We start from the raw sequence: 20825 nt of genomic DNA, 5'->3' as shown, positions 1-20825 counted from the left end.
AAAATGCACAAAGAAAGAGAACATACGCTTTAATTGCACGCTGGCAGGCTGGGTGCTGAAATAATAATCCTGTAACTTTCAAACTTACTTGGGGTAGATTTTTGCTGTGACAGCATGGCAGGCTGATAGCTGTATGGACAACCATACCCCGTTCTGTATTACAGGTTGAGTCTCCCATATCCAAAATGCTTGGGATCAGGGGTATTTTGGATATCGGATTATTCCGTATTTTGGAATATTTGCATACTATAATGAAATATCTTGGGTATAGGACCCAAAACTAAACACAGAATGCATTTATGTTCTATATACACCTTATACACACAGCCTGCAGCCCATTTTATACAATATTTTTTATAATTTTGAGCATCAAAAAAAGTTTGTGTACATACATGAAATTCATTTATGTTTCATATACACCTTATACACACAGCCTGAAGGTTATTGTATACTGTATTTTAATGAAATTGTGCTTTAAAACAAGTTTGTGTAAATTGAACCATCAGAAAGCAAAGGTTTCACATTCTCAGTCATACCAAAAATATTCCGTAATTCGGAATATTCCGTATTTCGGAATATTTGGCTATGGGAGACTCAACCTGTATAATGTTTCCTGTGCTATGGAGACATTTGGTACAAATCTCTTCTTCTCTCCTATTGTCCCTACCATTTCCTATCCCAAACCTTCTCCAAGCAGATTGACATCAGTTATCACAGGATTTTGGGTTTCTCCCTATTTACCATTCCCTGCTGCCCCATCACAGGAATCCTCCAGAGACAGATTCCATATACAAAAACATGAGTAATCTCCTTATCTCAAAGTTATCAAAGACTGAATAAAAATGCTTTATTAATCAAATAAAGCATTTTTTTATTTTCTAAATATGTTTTTCATTGTTTTGCTTCTATTTGTACTTATTTCTTTTGACACATACTTTTTTTTCCCTTGCATCTGTAATTGGAAATTCAAGTCTGGACTTTCAGTTCCAGTGCACATGCGGCAGGCAATATGCACGTATACGCACGTACCCTCTGACACCTATTTGTCCTGGTTGGCCTGACAAGGAGTAACATTACTTTTATCGCTACCAGCCTCTAGGGAGATAAACATCACTCAGTTCCTCTGCAATGAGCAGCTAGCGAAAATATGTATTTTTAGGAACATTTGATAAATAAGCCCCTAATCCTGGCAAATGGGTTTGCAGGCTAAGGGCAAGGGCTGTACGACCCCCACTTCCAAGGATGTAGACTACCCAAACCTCATCTAGAACTTGTTGACAATGAAAGAAGAAAATGTAACAATAATCTGGAAATGTACAGCTAATATATTTTAACAAAAAGGCACTGGCGATAGATTAGCAGTCCTAAATTAACCATGTACCTCTAAATTCTTCATAATTTCAGACAGTAACGTTCCTACAAGCAATGTCCAAAGAGTATGCGTTGGAATACTCTAATGATGTCATGCTATGGTGATTGTTACGTCACACAGGGGGTTGTAACTTGAGCAAGTTGGGAGCACGGGATACTTACTCGTGTCCTCCAGTCCTCTTTCATCACTATTTATTTATTGCTTTTTGTTATCAGTGTTTCAAACCTGTTACTTGGTTACAGACAGAGCTACAGAGTCAGGCACAAGTATAATGCTAGGGAAAAGATCTGCATTCTGCAGTGCCTTTACCAGGGGAAAGGAAGTGTGAGAACAAGGTAGGGATAATGGGGATGAAATAACTGCTGTTGCTGACATATATAGACATTTATCTGCTGTCTGCATGTTATATAAATATTTACTCTTCCATTACTAAGTAATTGTAAAGGTCAGTTAGAAAGGACATTATTGAGTCCACCTTCTTCTGTTACAAATCAGCATCATGCAGTCTGCAATGTAATTCTATTTTAAATGCAAGTTTTTCTCCCACCTCGGTTGAATTTGATTTTGAAAATAAATCTTTAACTTCAAATAACCATAACAGTATTGATAGTTTTGCTTGCAAAAACAACTGTGAACTGCGTAAGTAGAGTAATATCCCAGTGTAAAAGCTGGTCAGTGTCAGTGTATGTAAATAAGTGTTGATTTGGTCTCTGTGACAACCGCATTTATAATATAGTGTGTTACTTCCTTTGCATAGTAAATCAGGGCTATATCACAGGGATAGTCAGGAAGCCGACGGTCGAAATGCCGACCGCTATTGATTCCTCACAGGGATGCAATCAGGAAGTCGAAATGCCGACCGCCGGTTTCCCGACTGTCTAATCCCGAAATCCCAACGCCTATCATTATCCCTATGCCGGGAGCCTGACGCTTGGCATACCGAACGAAGGTAAGCCGGGTGCCGGGCGCGGACAGCCGCGGGGGGGGGGGAAGGTTAGGGGCTCCCGCCGGGAGAGTTAGGGTTTGGCTAGGGGAAGGGGGGTTAGGGTTAGGCACCCCCGAGGGGGGGGAGGTTAGGGTTAGGCACCACCCCGGGAGACTTAGGTTTAGGCTATTTATGAAAGGGTTAACAGTTTATGTGGCCTTAACCCATTTATTGGAACTCATTGTTGTCTCTTTAGACCTCAAGCAGTGAAAAGGCTAGGTTTTAGCCGCTAGGCATGTCATCTTGAGATAGTGTTACTGTACCTATACCTGGAAATGGGGGACCTGCAAAATTGGAAAGACTTCACTGGCTCACCTCTAGGTAAAACCTCTATACACATGGGCAAATTGCTAGCACAATTTCCATATAATGTTTGGCTGCTCGTGATAAGAAGAAAACGTTGGCTTAGCAGCAAGGATTTCTCATATTGATAAATTGCTAGAAAACGTTTTTTCTGTATTGCTATGATATATAGTACACCAACAGAGAACGCAGCCACTGACTCACCAATGATAAATAAAGTCCTACCAATGTGAACTCATTCACCTAGTGTTCTTCTGTGGCGTGACTTCGATGCTGTGCCATGGGTATCGAGTTTTGTAGTCTTGCTTTGTAGCATCTCTTTTGCACCACATAGTGGGCCTGATTCAGAGATGGACGTGGCTGGGTCTGCTCGAGCGTCAATTGCTGGAGTCATGGCAGCAATAATATGCAAATGCTTGTCTCAGCCTTCTCCTCACACTTGTCGACATTTGATTTTTCCTCCCCGGGAGAAGCCGGGTGCAGTTTCTCTGTCTGAACATGGTCTCTGTGCAAGACCCATGGCAAAATTTCCATGCCCCCCTTGTGCACCCTACTGACCCCCATGGGCGGCTCTTCATTTCTTAGCAGTGTGTTGCTTCAGGGCAGCACCGTCTCTCCTTACTGATGCTGGGAGGAGGTGTGGCCGTGGTCCGGGGTAGTCTCAGGGCTCAGCATAGCCACACCTCCTCCCAGCATCAGTGAGAAGAGACGGAGCCAGACAGGACAGCACACTGCTAAGAATTTGAAAGTAGTGTAACTGCGTGCATCAGGAGGGCCTCGTCTCGGGTTATGCGTGGCGCGATTTGCAGCGCCAGTGACAAGGATATAGCTGGGCATATATTTAGCTACACCCTTGCCTCTGTGACTGCAGCTCTGTGCCTGAAAATGTAACAAACTATATTGACACGCCTGCGACAATCCCATAACACGCCCATAAGATGGACTTTTTTGTGTTTACTTCAGGCCACCTCACAGGAATGCCAATACCTTTTCCTCCTTATTTCTGTTACTGCCTGTCTAGAATGTAAAAGCATATTTGTGCATACACTCTGTAACACGTGTCGTAGGGCTTTTTAAACTTTTTGTGCATGCACAGTAGTAAATAATCTCAGCTACGAGACCGTTGGCATTGCTCTCAAAATCCGCGCACCTCTGAATCAGGTCCAGTGTTTGGTTTTTTTGCCAATGCCAATAGATATGTAGTGTACTTGGGGTTTAGATTTGCACTTTTATCGCAATTGTGGCAGTGTACATTCGTGCAAAGCTGCGGGGCAGTCTCTTGCCTTTTTTCTCAAGTTAGCATCTGACGCAAAGAAACAAATGAAGTAAATTATTGAGCAAAAACTATGCATGGCGTGTCATATAGCACCATTGAGTATAGGTGTAGGTGGTCACATCTTTAACAGGTGTAGGGTGGTATTGCCCAGCATTCAAAACAACGTCACAATGGCACAAGACCAGCATTACCCCCAGATTCCATGTAATTGAATTGCCCCCTGAAAGTCTTTGAGATGTTATAATCAGAGGAGCCAAGAGGGAAGGGAGCGTGTACTAATTACCCGGCACCCTGGCTTGATCGAGGGGCCTGGGTCCGCCTACACCCCTCCCCCCTCTCCGTTACCTGTTACATACGCGCACGCAGGGGGGGTTTCTGAGTACCTAGAAACCCCTCCTGTCCGCCGGTCCATCGCCGTGCAGCTAAACAACATTTTATTTCTATTAAAAGGAGCTGCCGGAGTTCTCTTACACTGGCTGCGGCTGGAGCTGGGCTGGCTGACTGTAGGGGGAGCTGCTGCGGAAGCGCGCAGCTCCTCCTAGGAAGGATGGGGCATTGACTGCAAGAGGGCCAGGCTGAGCTGCTGCCGGGTGACTGCATTCCCGGTGCTTTCTCCTGGACCTGGAGCCCAGGTGAAGTCATGTGGGGTGTCCGCCGGCGGGGGGGGAGGTTACTGACAGCGCGTGGGGGGGGAGTTGCCAGTGGGGGTGTTCTTATGTTTTTTTTGTGAAATAGGTGTGTTTGTGTATGTATGTATGTATGTATGTATGTATGTGTGTCAGTGTCTGTGTTGGTGTGTGTGTCTGTGTGTAGTCTTTGTGAGTGTCTGTCTAGGTTAGTGTGTGTGTGTGTGTGTCTGTGTCATTGTGTGAGATGCCGAACTCTGTCCATCATCCAAATATATATATGTACATTTGTGTGTGAGAGTATATATGTGTATATATATCCACAGTTCTGCTGACACTCTGAACAACACTGTGGCAACTTGATCCTGTGCCAGAATCCAATTTCATGCACCCCCAAAAAACAAACGGCAATAAGACACTGGTGTAAAGAACAATAGATTTTATTGTAAAAAGATCAACAGTTTGTATGGTCCTGATGACAAGCTATTGTTCTTTACACCAGTGTCCTAGTGCGGTTTGTTTTTTGGAGGTATATACATATATATCTATATATATACAGTCAGGTGCATAAATATTGGGACATTGACAGAATTTTCATATTTTGGCCTCTATTCACCACCACAATGGCTTTGAAATGAAACAAACAAGATGTGCTTTAACTGCAGACTTTCAGATTTAATTTGAGGGTAATTACATCCAAATCAGGTGAACGGTGTAGGAATTACAACGGTTTCTATATGTGCCTCCCACTTTTTAAGGGGCCAAAAGTAATGGGACAAACTAAACAATCCTAAATCTAACTTTCACTTTTTAATACATTGTTGCAAATCCTTTGCAGGCAATTACAGCCGGAAGTCTGGAACACATAGACATCACCAGACGCTGGGTTTCATCACTGGTGATGCTCTGCCAGGCCTCTACTGCAAATGTCTTCAGTTCCTGCTTGTTCTTGGGGCATTTTCCCTTCAGTTTTGTCTTCATCAAGTGAAATGCATGCTCAATCGGATTCAGGTCAGGGGATTGACTTGGCCATTGCATAACATTACACTTTTTAACCTTAAAAAACTTTTTGGTTGCTTTTGCAGTATGCTTCGGGTCATTGTCCACCTGCACTGTGAAGCGCCGTCCAATGAGTTCTGAAGCATTTGACTGAATATGAGCATATAATAGTGCCCGAAACACTTCAGAATTCATTCTGCTGCTTTTGTCAGCAGTCACATCATCAATAAATACAAGGTAACCAGTTCCATTGGCAGCCATACATGCCCACGCCATGACACTACCACCACCATGCTTCACTGATGAGGTGGCATGTTTTGGATCATGAGCAGTTCCTTTCCTTCTCCATACTCTTCTCTTCCCATCACTCTGGTACAAGTTGATCTTTGTCTCATCTGTCCATAGGATGTTGTTCCAGAACTGTAATGGCTTTTTTAGATGTTGTTTGGCAAACTCTAATCTGGTCTTCCTGTTTTTACATCTTGTGGTGAACCCTCTAGATTCACTCTTGTGAAGTCTTCTCTTAATTGTTGACTTTGACACATATACACCTACCTCCTGGAGAGTGTTCTTGATTTGGCCAACTGTTGTGAAGGGGTTTTTCTTCACCAGGGAAATAATTCTTCTGTCATCCACCACAGTTGTTTTCCGTGGTCTTCCGGGTCTTTTAGTGTTGCTGAGCTCTCCGGTGCGTTCTTTTTAAGAATGTTCCAAACAGTTGATTTGGCCACACCTAATGTTTTTGCTATCTCTCTGATGGGTTTGTTTTGATTTTTCAGCCTAATGATGGCTTCACTGATAGTGACAGCTCTTTGGATCTCATATTGAGAGTCGACAGCAACTGATTCCAAATGCAAATGTCACACCTAGGATCAACTCCAGACCTTTTACCTGCTTAATTGATAATAGCCCACACCTGTCCATGAAATAACTTTTGAGTTGATAGTCCCATTACTTTTGGCCCCTTAAAAAGTGGGAGACACGTATAGAAACCGTTGTAATTCCTACACCGTTCACCTGATTTGGATGTAATTACCCTCAAATTAAATCTGAAAGTCTGCAGTTAAATCACATCTTGTTTGTTTCATTTCAAAGCCATTGTGGTGGTGAATAGAGGCCAAAATATGAAAATTCTGTTAATGTCCCAATATTTATGCACCTGACTCTATATATATATATATAATTAATTGTGGTCAGATTTTTTTTTTTTTTTCATATTTGGAAACCCCCCTTTCAAATTCCTGCGTTTGCCATTGGGTTACTCCTCAGCCCAGCACATGCTGCTGAGTGCTGGGCTGCACTGGGACCAGAGAGGCTGCTGCTGCTGATCAGTACCAATCTTCTCTGTTTTAGTTTTGTAGCTTCTGCACGACAAGACCAAGCTCCCAGCAGAGTGCAAATGTGTTACCCAGTGTGATGGCATGCTTCTATTGTGTTCTACGCTATTTAATTGCCCTGCATGTTCGGTTTCACAGTCACAGTCAAGGGTTGCAGGACATGAGGCAATGACATTAATTTAATACACTAGCCAAGTGTTGAATGCTCTAATGTGAATGTATCTTTTCAGAGTTTATGCTTACTGCTCTAAATCACCCTCTACTCGCTTCCCTCACTGTCTGCCAGATGATTAATGATCTATCTTAACACCCTGAGGGTGATGTAAGTACTCAGTATGCTACATGTGAGGATGCTCAGCTCAGGGAGATATCCACTCAGGCGGAGCACTGTGTAAAGACCCCCAGTATACAGGATGATCACAAAAACTGTAACCTGCATATACCCTTTCTGTGCTGTCTCCTCAGAGTGTGTTTGTGTGCTTACCAGCTTATCCAATTCTAGCTGGAATTGTCAAAATACATTTCTAGTTTATCTGACAGCAATTTATTTTAATGTATTTAAAATATGTAATTTAGCAAGCATGAATGCTGTAAAAAGTTTGAAAAAACAGAGGGGAGATCATTATTAACATATACCAAAATGCACTAATAATAATAATAATAATAATAATAATAATAATAATAATAATAATAATAATAATAATAATAATAATAATAAATAATGAATAATGATAATTAACTTAGGGTTAATAATAATAATAATAATAATAATAATAATAATAATGAATAATGATAGTTAACTTAGGGTCATTAATAATAATAATGATAATAATAATAATAATAATAATAATAATAATAATAATAATAATAATAATAATAATAATAATAATTAACTTAGGGTCATTTATAATAATAATGATAATAATGATAATAATAATAATAATAATAATAATAATAATTAACTTAGGGTCATTTATAATAATAATAATGATAATTAACTTAGGGTCATTTACAACATGTAACTATGGGTCTGACATATTATGGATACTTTTAAAATGCCTGATGTTTTAAATCTGCACATACGTCGTGATAGTTGGGGGGGGGGCAGTGTCAGGGAGTACTTTGGAAGATGCAGTTCCACTGGCACTGGCAGCCATGTACCTTTGTATAAGGAGGGGCTCTAGACTGCACACCCTAATAGTAATGAAAGGTGCCATCATGCTGAGATTTTAAAGTGACATATACAAAAAACAGAGTTGCAGATGCACTATGCGATCATTACTGTATACATTTAAATTTATTATATAGAATTTCAGAGGTAGTTTGCATATCAATGGCCACTGATACGGGCCTGCCCACCAGCGTCAAGGTCACCTCACTGAGCAGGTCCCTAACACTCAAAAGTCAGCCCAGCCTTTGGACATTCTGAATGGGATGTAGTTATTATCCCGGTTGTCGGGATGCCAGTGCACAAAATGTCGGCGTTGGAATCCCAACACCAGTCAGAGTCTGTAGGTCATGCATGCGCACTAGTTACACTGCTCCAAAAGGAGCAGTAAAAAGATTCACTACTCTGAAAGGAGCAGTGAAAAAACTAGTGTTCGAACCCCGATAATTAACATGATGAATAGAGCCTTTATAGGATGCAGTTTGCAATACCAGAACTTTGTGGATGCCTGGCATGTGCATGGGTCAGGTGGGCAGGCGCCAGCATGTGCAGCGGAGAGGACAGTTGAACAGCCACGGACTCCCTAACTGTAGTGCTGACTAAGCAGAGATTGAGGAGAGCAGTGAGATGCAGCCAGAGGTGTATGTTTCGATGCCCCCCTCACCTGTACTGAATTGGGGGTGTGGCCAATATGTAGGGGCATGTGAACATAGGAAAGGACAAAGAAAAATCCTAAATTTAGAAAAACAGCCTGTTCTATTGTATTTTTCATAAATACAATACATAAAGGGCCTGATTCATTACGGTTAGCAAGTGCGATCGCCGCTGCGATTACGCATGCAATCTCACTGCCATCGCAGCCCAACATAAGGACGCCCACTTCCCCATACACACATCCGTCTGCAAAAACATCAAGTAACATCAGAGCCTCACACACACTTGCACAAGGTCAGACCTTACTTAAAAATTGCTAACCTTCCGGTACACAGTGAGGGCTCAAGCTGCATATGCCATCGCAGAAGCTAATTTATGCACGCCCCTGTAGCAGCGTTCAAATGCACTGGCACGCCTGCATTTCGCCGACCACCCCTTCCGGTCACTTCCAATCTATCACTCTGCATGAAGTCTGCAATCGATATATATATATCTTTTGAAAGTGCAAAGTGCAAAATTTAGTATATGAACCACAAAGAAATAAAATAAATAAAATATAAATCTAAAATATATAAACAATGTATTACAAAAGATATAAATTGCATATGTGCATATATGCCTACAATACATATTCACACACATACATTATATATATACTAGATGGAGTATCCCGCGTTGCCAGGGATTTTAAGAATGTTTGTTTACACATCATCCTCCAACCAACCTCTCCTTAGGCAGGCCTCACGAAAAGTGTGACAAACTTCCCCATCCACAGTCCTAAGGTCTTCGAAGGAAGTAGGCCCTGTAACGTTGTAAAGCAAACTTCGGAGATAGAAGCATTCAAAATTTGTCGGATGTACAGTGTAAACACGGCCAAGAGCTTCTGTTGCTCTGATACCAGGATTACTGTTTACTTCCTGGTTGCTGGATCGCAATATGAAATGCACTGCAACTACTTTCAGTTTCTTGTGCAGCTATTTCCGGCATTCACAGTATCCACAGTGTATAAGATTCATCCAATCGGTTTTACCTTTCAGGGGCTGACAAAGGAATGAACCAGAAGTAGCCTCTGTGCGTTCCATAGTGTGGTCCAGCAACCAAGAAGGTAGACAATAAAGTTTGGTCGCCACTGTTGACACCATCTAGTTGTGTAAGCTCATGCATGAGCAAGTATAAATAAAAATTTGTACAGCAGAGCTGCGTTTTTGCATCCCAGTATAGTTGCCATCTTTATGGGCCTGATTGTAAATCAGATGGATCTCTCCTCATGGATGCAGATAGCAATTTTTACCATATTCAGACTCATAATAAGCCTGGCTTAATATCAATAGTGGTTATAAATTCATACAGTATTTAAAAGGCACTGTAAACTCCACACGAGAGCCATAGTAAATGATGTTCAGAGACTTAGATTATATGCTATAGAATAAAATTCCATAATTCCTTAGTATGTAGCAAAATGCATGTTATAAAATCAAATTATGAAATGAAGCAAAAATAAAATTTTAATATTTTTATTATTGACCTTGCAGATGGCCCAAGAAGAATGGTGTCCAAATCTGCATCTAACAATAAACCAAACAGGACAATGCTTTTATTCTTCTTTGGTGTTTTAGGTGTAGAATCATGAGAGATCTTGGCTTGTAAACTGTGGCTTGTAAAATGTGGATTTGTATAGAAGGACAGAAGGAAAAAATTGCGCTTTTATATAGTAGATAGTAGAGACAGAAAAGAAAAAATAGTAGATAAGCTAAATCCTTTTCTAATTCCGTACCTGACCTGTAGTGGTTGAATGCTATGCAAAAATTGTGTTTTTTAATTAATTAAAAATTAACAGTAATTAATTTCGATTTAACATTTTTTTAGTTGCCTCCGCCGTGATTTAATACGCTCGTGTGTAAAATGTCATGCTCTTGGCTTGTAAACTGTCGATTTGTATAGAAAGACAGAATGACAGAAGGACAAATTTTTGCTTTTATACAGTAGATATATATTTATATATACATATACAGACACATCAATTACATTTACCAAGAGCAGCCAGCACACACCTTTTTTTTTTATTGTGGGCACATCCACAGATCCTCTTGTTTATGTGCAGTACCTGGGCCATGGTTATGGGATTAAGATCCGCCACCAGACTTAAGCCCCGCCTCCTATAGCCCTTGACTTAAGCCCCGCCTCCCAGTGACGTCAGTCTCTGGGAAAGTAGGGAGAGGGCTGGATAAGTGGAGAGGCAGTGACGTGCCTAGCTCACGTCACTGCAAGAGGGCATGGCTTCACGACGGGTGTGATCGCGTCCTGTCAGTGGTTCCGCAGGAGTCAGCTTTAACTTACAGTAAATCACAGTAAGTAAAAGACGGCACCCTTTTACCTTTTCGGCGCCTAGAGCTCGAGCTCCGCCAGAACCGCCCTCCCTATGTCCCTGTCTCACACTGACTTGAGACAGAGTGGTGTTCCCGGTGACCAGAGATCAGCAGGGTGAGACTGATGCTGTTAGTGACCAGAGATCGGCAGAGGCTCTCAGACAGCAGCATTGTTCGACAGCGGCGGGTTCCAGAGAAAACTGGTCCCTGTGACATCTTCCGTCCAGGCAAAGGGGGCAGCGGCGCAGCTTTTGCACTCCGTGTGGAGGCAGGCAGAGAGGTGCTTCCTTCACTACAGCCACTGGTAAACAATACATTGCAGGGGCACGTCTAGCTAATCAGCTACCATAGGAAGAGCATCAGATCATTGGGCAGGTTGTGCTTGCTCAAGGGGCAAAGCAAATGCCTAGAAGGAGGTTAGTAAGTTCCAGTTAACTGACTACAACTTCCTGCACCACTAAACAGTGAGAGCCCCAGCAATTACCACGTAACCCGGCAGACTGTGCTACAGGCTTCTTATTGCAAGTTTAAAGGACTACTATACTAGCATACAGGAGTTAACCGTTTAAATCTAAAATATTAGGCAGTCAGCCCACTTACTACCAGCATAGACTGTGAAGTTAATAAGAGCTAATAGTAGGCACACCAGTGCAGATTAAGTCTCCCATATCCAAAATTCTTGGGACCAGGAGTATTTTGGATATCAGAATATTCCGTATTTTGGAATATTTGCATACCATAATGAAATATCTTGGGAATAAGACCCAAATCTAAACACAAAATGCATTTATGTTTCATATACACACATATACAATAATTTCAATAATTTTATGGCTCAAACAAAGTTTGTGTGTATACATGAAATGTATTTGTGTTTAATACACACCTTATACACACAGGCCCTGATTCAGAGCCGCTTGCAAAAAGCGAGCGCTCGCTCTGAATCTGGGCGGCCACTTTTTTTTAAAAAAACGGTCTCCTGGCCGCTCGCTAAGCTGTGGGTGACCACCCACAGCTTTTGCGAGCAGCCAGGTGATGGTTGCGATGGTCGCAACCATCGCGACCATCGGTCTTGCGACGAGACCCTTGTGGTAGAGTCTCGTCTTCCGCAAGCACCAGTGAGCTTCCGGCTCTAATAGAGCCAGAAGCTCACTACTGACATCACTAGTGATGTCAGTAGGTCCGCCCTCAAATGACAGGCGTTCCTTTGGGAACACCTCCATTTGGCCAGCCACCCACCCTCCCCACCTACAAAACGGGGTGAGCTGTCGATCAATATCGACAGCCGCCCTGTTTTGCTGCGAGCCCCGGAGCGAGTGATTTCTCGCTCGCTCCGGGGCTCACGCACGCGCAGTGCGTACACCGCATGTGCGCACTGCCTGGCCATCAAACCGTTTGCGAGCGCATAGCCCTTGCGAGCGGGTCTGAATCATTCCCACAGCCCGAAGATGATTTTATACAATATTTTTAATAATTTTGTGTTTTAAACAAAGTTTGTGCACATTAAACCATCAAAAAAACAAAGGTTTTACTATCTTAGTCTGGGTACAAATATTCCGTATTTTGGAATATTTGGATATGGGAGACTCAACCTGTATAACCTCAGTCAGCCTGCTAAAACATTGACAGCAGCTCTCCTCAGACTCAGCCAATATGCTCTAGCACAATAAAGAACAGCATAGCCTTAGCATCTTAAATACAAAAAAGACTCATATAGTTTTGCATGTGGCAGAGAGCTGCAACTGTTTTCTTTCTGGAGAAAGAAATATTATCTACTGAAAGTTTAATGCTCAATTTTACGACTCTGGATTGGTAATTCAGATATTTAATATCGAAGAGATCTCAGCTTTATAAAGTACACCACTGTGGCCAATTCAGTTATATTTCTTTATAGGGCCTCATGGTGTAACCCAGTGGTCCGTGATCAGGGGTAAATTACCCCTCATGGGGTAAAAATGAAATTCCTGGGGGTAATGGACGGACAGCAGGGCATGCATATGAATCATTCTATAATGATTCACTATAGAATGATTCATATGCATGCCCGGCTGTGCCGCAGGGAGGCTCTAAGCCAGACGCCTGCTGAGATGTTATTACCAGCATGCGCCCGCCTCCTTCCCTGCAGCGCCGTGTTAGCCGGAGGCTGGAGTTCTCTTCTGAACTCCAGCTTCCGGCTATCTACATGCGCACTATAGGAGAGACGTCATGATGTCTCTCCCATAGTTCCGAGGAGCAGCCGGGCGTACAGGACGGCGGCGGATGCAGGAGCAGGGATTAAGGTGTTATTTTTTGGGGTTTTTTGTACAAGCGGCACAACAGGGGCACTACTACAGGGCCATTATATTGGGGCACTACTACAGGGGCACTCTATGGGGGCACTACTACAGGGGCATTATATGGGGGCACTACTACAGGGGCATAACTATGGGGGCACGACTACAGGGGCATTATAAGGGGGCACTACTACAGGGGCATTATATGGGGCACTACTGCAGGGTCATAACTATGGGGGAACTACTACAGGGGCATTATATGGGGGCACTACTACAGGGACATTATATGGGGGCACTACTACAGGGGCATAACTGTGGAGGCACTACTACAGGGGCATTATATTGGGGCACTACTACAGGGGCATAACTATGGGGGCACTACTACAGGGGCATTATATGGGAGAACTACAACAGGGGCATTATATGGGGGCACTACTACAGGGGCATTATATGGGGGCACTACTACAGGGGCATAACTGTGGGGGCACTACTACAGGGGCATTATATGGGGGCACTACTATATGATTTCCTTCCTTTTAAATCAAGGTGGTAACGTCGGCATATCTAAATATATTTTGGGGTAAAAGGTAAAAAAGTTCCCTGACCCCTGGTGTAGCCAATACATGTGATTGTATTATATATGTACGAACTTGATCATGATAAAGCTTTTTATTGTTATACTGATATAAGCTTATTGTTTAGCTATTTTGCTTTAACCTATTCAGCATCCTAAACTTAGGTGTAAAGAATTGAAAGACAATGTAGTTCAAATATTTATTTAATATTTACAACACGGTAGTGTCAAGGTATAGGTGAGCAAGTTAATAGAGAAAGGAGACATTTTAGGTTGAAACCATTTGTTTTCCACATTTTTCCAAAAGGAATTCCAGCTTAATAATACATTGCAAAAGTGTTACATGTAGAGTTTTTTTTACCTAATGTGATATTCCTTGTAATTGCATGCTATTGTAATTGTTTTGTGAGACTTTTAAAATGACTTTAAAAATCCTGAAAATGAGAAGTGTTGTGACAATAAAATTGAGTTCTTATTTGGAAAATTCATTTGTGACTGTTTCTGAGTTGAGGTACACCTCTGGAAGCTGGAAAATACAGCAAGAATTTGTGTCAGAAGGAAAGGCCTAGTAAAAAGTGCTTATTATAAACTGGAAATACTTACCTGTACCTAACACTTGTACATACTGTATGTGTGCAAATGAGTCTGAATCTGAACATGAAGTGCTACGATGCAGCAGCCACTGCTTTTTTTCACACAAGAGGGGCAGATGTGCTAAGCTCTGGAAAGTGATAAAGTGGAGAGTGATAAACGACCAACCAATCAGCTCCTAACTGTCATGTTACAGGCTGTGTTTGAAAATGATAGTTATGAACTGATTGGATTATCGTTTATCACTTTATAACTTTCCAGAGCAGTGATTTTCAACGTTTTTTAAATCAAGGCACACTACACAAGATTTTAAAATTGCCAAGGTACACCATCTGTCGATTCGGCGTGCGCGACCTATGAAAAAACACACTACATTGGCCCCCACAGGAATAAAACACACTACATTGGCCCCTGCAGGAATAAAACACACTACATTGGCCCCTGCAGGAATAAAGCAATCTCATTGGCCCCCACAAAAATAAAGCAATCACATTGGCCCCCACAGAAATAAAGCAATCACATTGGCCCCCACAGAAATAAAGGGTATGCAGTCGGGAAGCCGGCGGGCCTAATCTCAACAGCCGGCTTCCCGACTGCTTTATTCCAGCGTGGGTTAAATGACAGGCATCTAAATCTAGACACCTGTCATTTTACCGATGCCAGGAGACCGGCGTCCGGCATCCCGATCGAAGGGATGCCTGGCGCCGGGCGCGGACAGCCGCGGGGGGGGAGGGTTAGGTTTAGCGCTCCTGGGGGAAACTTAGGGTTAGGCACCCCCCCCCGGGAGGTTAGGGTTAGGCTAGGGGGAGGGAGGGTTAGGCACTCCCGGGGGGGACTTAGGGTTAGGCACCCCCCTGGGGGACTTAGGTTTAGGTGGCAGGGAAGGGTTAGGCACTGGGGGGAAGGTTAGGGTTAGGCAACCCTAAGGGGGGTTAGGGTTAGGGGAGGGAAGTTGGTTAGTTACCTTAGGGATGATCGGGATTTTCAGCCATGTCGGGCAGCCGCTGTCGGGATTCTAACCGCCGATTCCGAAATAAAGCAATCACATTGGCCCCCACAGAAATAAAGCAATCACATTGGCCCCCTGCAGAAATAAAACAATCATATTGGCCCCCTGCAGAATAAAACAATCACGTTGGCCCCCACAGAAATAAAGCAATCACATTGGCCCCCACAGAAGTAAAGCAATCACATTGGCCCCACAGAAATAAAGCAATCACATTGGCCCCCTGCAGAAATAAAGCAATCACATTGGCCCCCACAGAAATAAAGCAATCACATTGGCCCCCACAGAAATAAAGCAATCACATTGGCCCCCTGCAGAAATAAAGCAATCACATTGGCCCCCACAGAAATAAAGCAATCACATTGGCCCCCACAGAAATAAAGCAATCACATTGCTCCCCTGCAGAAATAAAATAATCACATTGGCCCCCTGCAGAAAAAAAATAATCACATTGGCCCCTGCAGAAATAAAATAATCACATTGGCCCCCTGTAGAAATAAAGCAATCACATTGGCCCCCTGCAGAAATAAAATAATCACATTGCTCCCCTGCAGAAATAAAGCAATCACATTAGCCCCCTGCAGAAACAAAATAATCACAGTGGCCCCCTGCAGAAATAAAATAATCACAGTGGCCCCCTGCAGAAATAAACAATCACATTGGTCCCCACAGAGAAAAAAAACACATTGCTCCCCAACTGAAATAAAAAAAGCAGATTGGCTCACCCTGCCCCCGCGCTGGAAGCGCTGGCTCGGTCACTGGCACATTGCGGGCTGGAAAGCGCTGGCTCTGTCACTTTCGCGGGGCGGGAAGGAAGCTTCGGCTCAGTCACTGGCGGGAGGCGGGCAGAAGCGATGGCTTCCGTCACGCGGGCATGAAGCGACGGCTCGTTCGCGGGCTTGCTGGAGGCAATGCGGCGTGCGTGACCTGTGATGTCACGCCGCCGCGTCTAGGCAGGTGATGGCCTGGGCGCGCCTGAGCCTCCCAGAGGAGGTCAGCGGCAGCCCGGAACACACATTAATGTATAATGTGCCTGCCGAAAACCGCTGTTCTGGAGCTTAACACATCTGCCCCATTGTCTGTTGTGCTTCATCTGCAACTTTTTACATATTTAAAACTAATACCTGCGTGGTTTAAGTCACAGCCCAGCATCTCTGGTACAGTTTGAGTGGTGTTTCACTGCATCTGTGGTTCAAATACAGTGTAAATTTAAAGAAAAAAGCGCTACACTACACCACCTGGCATGGCTCAGGCGGCATCTCACACCGTATGGCGTAGTGAGGCTTGGTGGAGAATTTATGAAACAGCGGCTTCTGTTAGCTTCTGCTTCCAGGCGCGTTGCACGAGCAGATTTAAAACGGCACCCGCAGTCAGTGTAAAGCCCGGCGTGCTTTACACTGACTCGGGTGCCATTTAAAATATTCACATGCAACCTGCTGGTAGCGAGTGGTGAGCTGCTTCTTTGTAAATTCTCCCCTTGGTGTATGATGACACTTCCGTTTGCCCTTGAACATTTTCAGCCCCAGGTCCCTTAATCTGGCCCTGATCAATTAGAATTGACAACCCAACATGGCATGTTCTATATGGAAGCAGTTTCTATTGGAACTACTGTGGATTAGCAGCTATTCTATTCTTATTCAATTACTTGTGCTACTCTATTTGTTATAGAAAGTACCACTCAATTGATGTAGAAACAGACAGCTGACTCCTTTCACTATGTATGCTTGTGAGGAGTTTAAGTGGAGAAAGAGAAAGGTGCAGGAAAGTACTGTAGTAGGAGAAAGATTTTTTTTTAAGTTGTTTTGTATTTTGTCTATTTCAGTTGTGTTTTACATATGTTTTTTCATGAGTGTGGTTTGATTGTGTGTTTGTGGGGGGGGGGTTTGTTTAATTATTTTTTGTTTGTGTATTTCTCTGTATCTCTGGTGAAAGATATCATAATCCTCCATAGCTCAATTGGATGATATTCCTGTCAATCAATCTTGCCTGTCAAAATCAACTAATTTACCTGTGGTTTCAGCAATGGTGTTTGTCTGAGCCTAGTAATTTTTCTGTCAGGGTTACTGCCAGTTTTAAAGCAGTTTTCAAAACTGCTGTTTGATAAATCCAAGGGATTCTATTCTATTCCATTCTTTCCATGGTATAAAACATTGATGGTGCTTTGATATGGAATTCTATTCTAAAGTGTGCTTACTCAGCTGTTTTGTGGTGGTTTTGTCTTTAGTAAATTGGTGGGTTGCAAAACTGCCGGGATTTAGAACCCGACACTTGGTAAATTTAGCCTTAAGGGTTATTAAAAATAATGGTTGATATATCAAGCAGAGAAAAGAGTAGAGAAGTAAACCAGCTTTGAGGTAGCATTTATCAAGTACACTCTATAAAATGATAGGTAGAGAACTTTTTCACTGGTTTACTTCTCCAATCTTTCAACTGCTTGATTGCATAATGGTGGGTTTTGTTCTGATCGAAATTAAATAGTACACACACGTGACCATTTGAGTGAGTACAAATGAACACACTTTATTACAAGTAAAAAACAAAGAATTAACAAAGTATACAGTATACTCAACTTTTGTCTAGATATTCAGATGACACCAGTAGTTCATCATCTTCAACATAAGATGTACTTCATCTTCATCTGGGGAGCCCTCGTTTCAATAATGCCCAGGCAGTTCAATTCACATTGCAGGCACCCTACTGCAATCTCAGGTCCATGCACGAGCCAAAAAGCCTTTGTCTATGTCTTGATTTATATACCCTAGTATGGGTGTTGTCGTTCCGGATATTAAGCCCATTATAGTTACACTGGGTACCAAGCACTGATTGGTACAACATAGCATGGACCATGTTTACCACTTGCACATGCTCTGTAAGCACTAACATATACTACCAGACAAAGAAATACAGTAATGACGGGTCCTAATGTCTGGAGATAAACTCTCAAAGCCCCTTTGTCTAGAGAAAATGGGCATCACTGTCAATAACCCATAATGCTTAGTGTCTCTACACATCTTACAATGGTCACCCCATTGGAATGTGGCTAACTGTTTACTAATAAAACCATATAAGGTATTAAGGGCTCATTATACATCTACTAATAGTGACAGGTACAAGTTGGCCTCTCAATTTATATCTTATTTGACCTTAAAAGGTGAATCTGACAAGTCTATGGATAGACTAGAACTATATGAATACAATGTCCTATTCAAACCTTAATGGGGCCTAACACAGGTTGTGTGTTACAACTTATATGCCTATGTAGAAATGTATTATTTAACCCACTGTTTACATTGATACATCACCTCTAATGTACTTACTGTAATAATCCAAAGTATATAAACATTCTAATTCAATTTCTCTAAAACTTTTGTCTCAGGAAAATGGCTAAAAAGAAAGGTGGCCCCAAGGGCAAGAAAATAACTCTCAAAGTGGCCAAGAACTCCATCAGGATAACATTAGATGGCAAGCGGAGACTGGACCTCTCTAAGATGGGCATTGCAGTTGTACCCAAGTGCTTGTTGAAGCTATGTGATGTGGAAGAGTTGGACCTTAGTAGAAATTTGATACATAAGGTACCTGATTGGATACACCGTTTTAAGAATCTGCGGTGGCTTGACCTGCACAGCAATCAAATAGATAAGGTTCCAGCTTCCATAGGACAGCTCCAAAACCTCCTGTATCTTAACGTAAGCAACAACAAGTTAACAGCAAATGGTGTCCCTATGGAATTGAGTCAGCTAAAGAATCTCCGCCAGCTTAACCTGGGACTCAACACCATAGATGCACTACCTTCTACAATAGGGGCTTTGAAAGAGCTCACTGAGGTGGGCCTTTTTGACAATCACCTGACTGTAGTACCCCCTAGCATACACAAACTGCCTAAACTCAAGAAGCTGAACACCAAAAGAAACCCTATCCCACCCCCAGAAGGTAACATGGAGGCAGAGCAGCAGGAGAGTATACAAAGAATGAAAGATCTTTATCTAGTGAATGAGAAGGATTTATGCAGTCCCTGTGCCTCTAAGTGCCAGATGGACAGGAGCAAACTGAAGAATTTTCTAGCTCTTTCACTGAAACCTGCTTTCACAATGAAGCCAAACTCCACAGCCAGAAAAAATCCAGTTGAATTGAGGTAAATAAGGGAAAAACATTAATCTGGTGCCCGAGGAACAAGAAGAAGAGATATTCAATTACAGTATGGAAATAGAGGAAACAAAATAGGAAAATAAAAGCAATCATCTGGTTTACAAATGTGTCTTAATGTTTTTGCTCTTATGCTCCTGATCTTTTCTGAAACTATAGATCAGATTATAATGAAACCATTTAAACAATGTTTACATGGATAAATTAGTCACTTTTAACAACTGCCAAAGTAGTATGAAATATACATTTATGTATATAGAGAGAGAGAGGATATAGAGTTAATCTGACACCTACACCAGCCACCACAACATGCCCAGGTGCCTCTCCAGCAGATAGATGTAGTATATAGTGAAAGGATGGCACTCATGCAGTACAATGAACAAAATAGGCATAAATACCTGTGTATCCATCCAGTGAGAGTCAAGTTCCCACCCTTGCCACACACACTGGAGTCCTGGTGACATCATCAGTAAGCGGTGACACCTGGGATCCAGCAGGGAGGTGTGGTTGGGGCTGTGCATACCGTTACCATGGTGACAAAAACTATATCACTCATGAGCTCCACCTTCCGGCTCCCCCCGCAGCGGGTGATGGGTGAGACGTCATGACGTCTCTCCTATAGTGCAGAAGAGCGAGCCGGGAGGAGCGGACAGAGGCGGTTGTGGCAGAGCGGGGATTCAGGTAAGTTGTGTTATCTTTTTTGTGTGTGTGTAAGGGGCACAGGCACTGACACTGCATGCGGGGCACTACTGGGGGCACTGTATGAGGGGGTGGCCACTACTAGGGGCATTGTATGGTGGCAGGGCGCTACTGGGGGCACTGTATAGAGGGGGTGGCAGCTACTGGGGGCACTGTATAGGGGGGACCACTACTGGGGGAACTGTGAATGGGGCACTACTTTTTCCCTCTTTCCCATATTTGTGCCTCTGCCCTTTCCCATATCTGTGCCTTTGTCCCCTCCCCATAACTGTGTTTCTGCTATCTATCTATCTATCTATCTATCTATCTATCTATCTATCTGACGATTTATTGAATGAAATAAAATGGGGAGATCTGTAGAATGGACACCTTTATTGTGCTCCCTCCTTAGAACGATTTATAGGTGTTATTAGCTGGGAAGCGGCTTTAGCATGTACCTGTTGTGAGCGTAAT

General features: G+C 42.8%; 1 protein-coding gene across 1 annotated transcript; it reads left to right on the top strand.

Moving 5' to 3' along the window:
• Nucleotides 1-1614: 1614 nt before the first annotated feature.
• LRRC18 (leucine rich repeat containing 18) lies at nucleotides 1615-19766 on the top strand. The gene is made up of 2 exons (XM_088459794.1): nucleotides 1615-1707; nucleotides 18907-19766. Exon 2 carries the CDS (start codon nucleotides 18911-18913, stop codon nucleotides 19664-19666), a length of 756 nt encoding a protein of 251 aa, XP_088315920.1. The 5' UTR covers nucleotides 1615-1707; nucleotides 18907-18910; the 3' UTR covers nucleotides 19667-19766.
• Nucleotides 19767-20825: the final 1059 nt, after the last annotated feature.

This window comes from Taudactylus pleione, unplaced genomic scaffold (assembly GCF_031769625.1).
Source record: "Taudactylus pleione unplaced genomic scaffold, aTauple2 ptg000935l, whole genome shotgun sequence".
NCBI classification, from domain to species: domain Eukaryota; kingdom Metazoa; phylum Chordata; class Amphibia; order Anura; family Myobatrachidae; genus Taudactylus; species Taudactylus pleione.
Note: the sequence above shows the minus strand (reverse complement) of the source record. Positions and strands in the feature narration are given on the sequence as shown.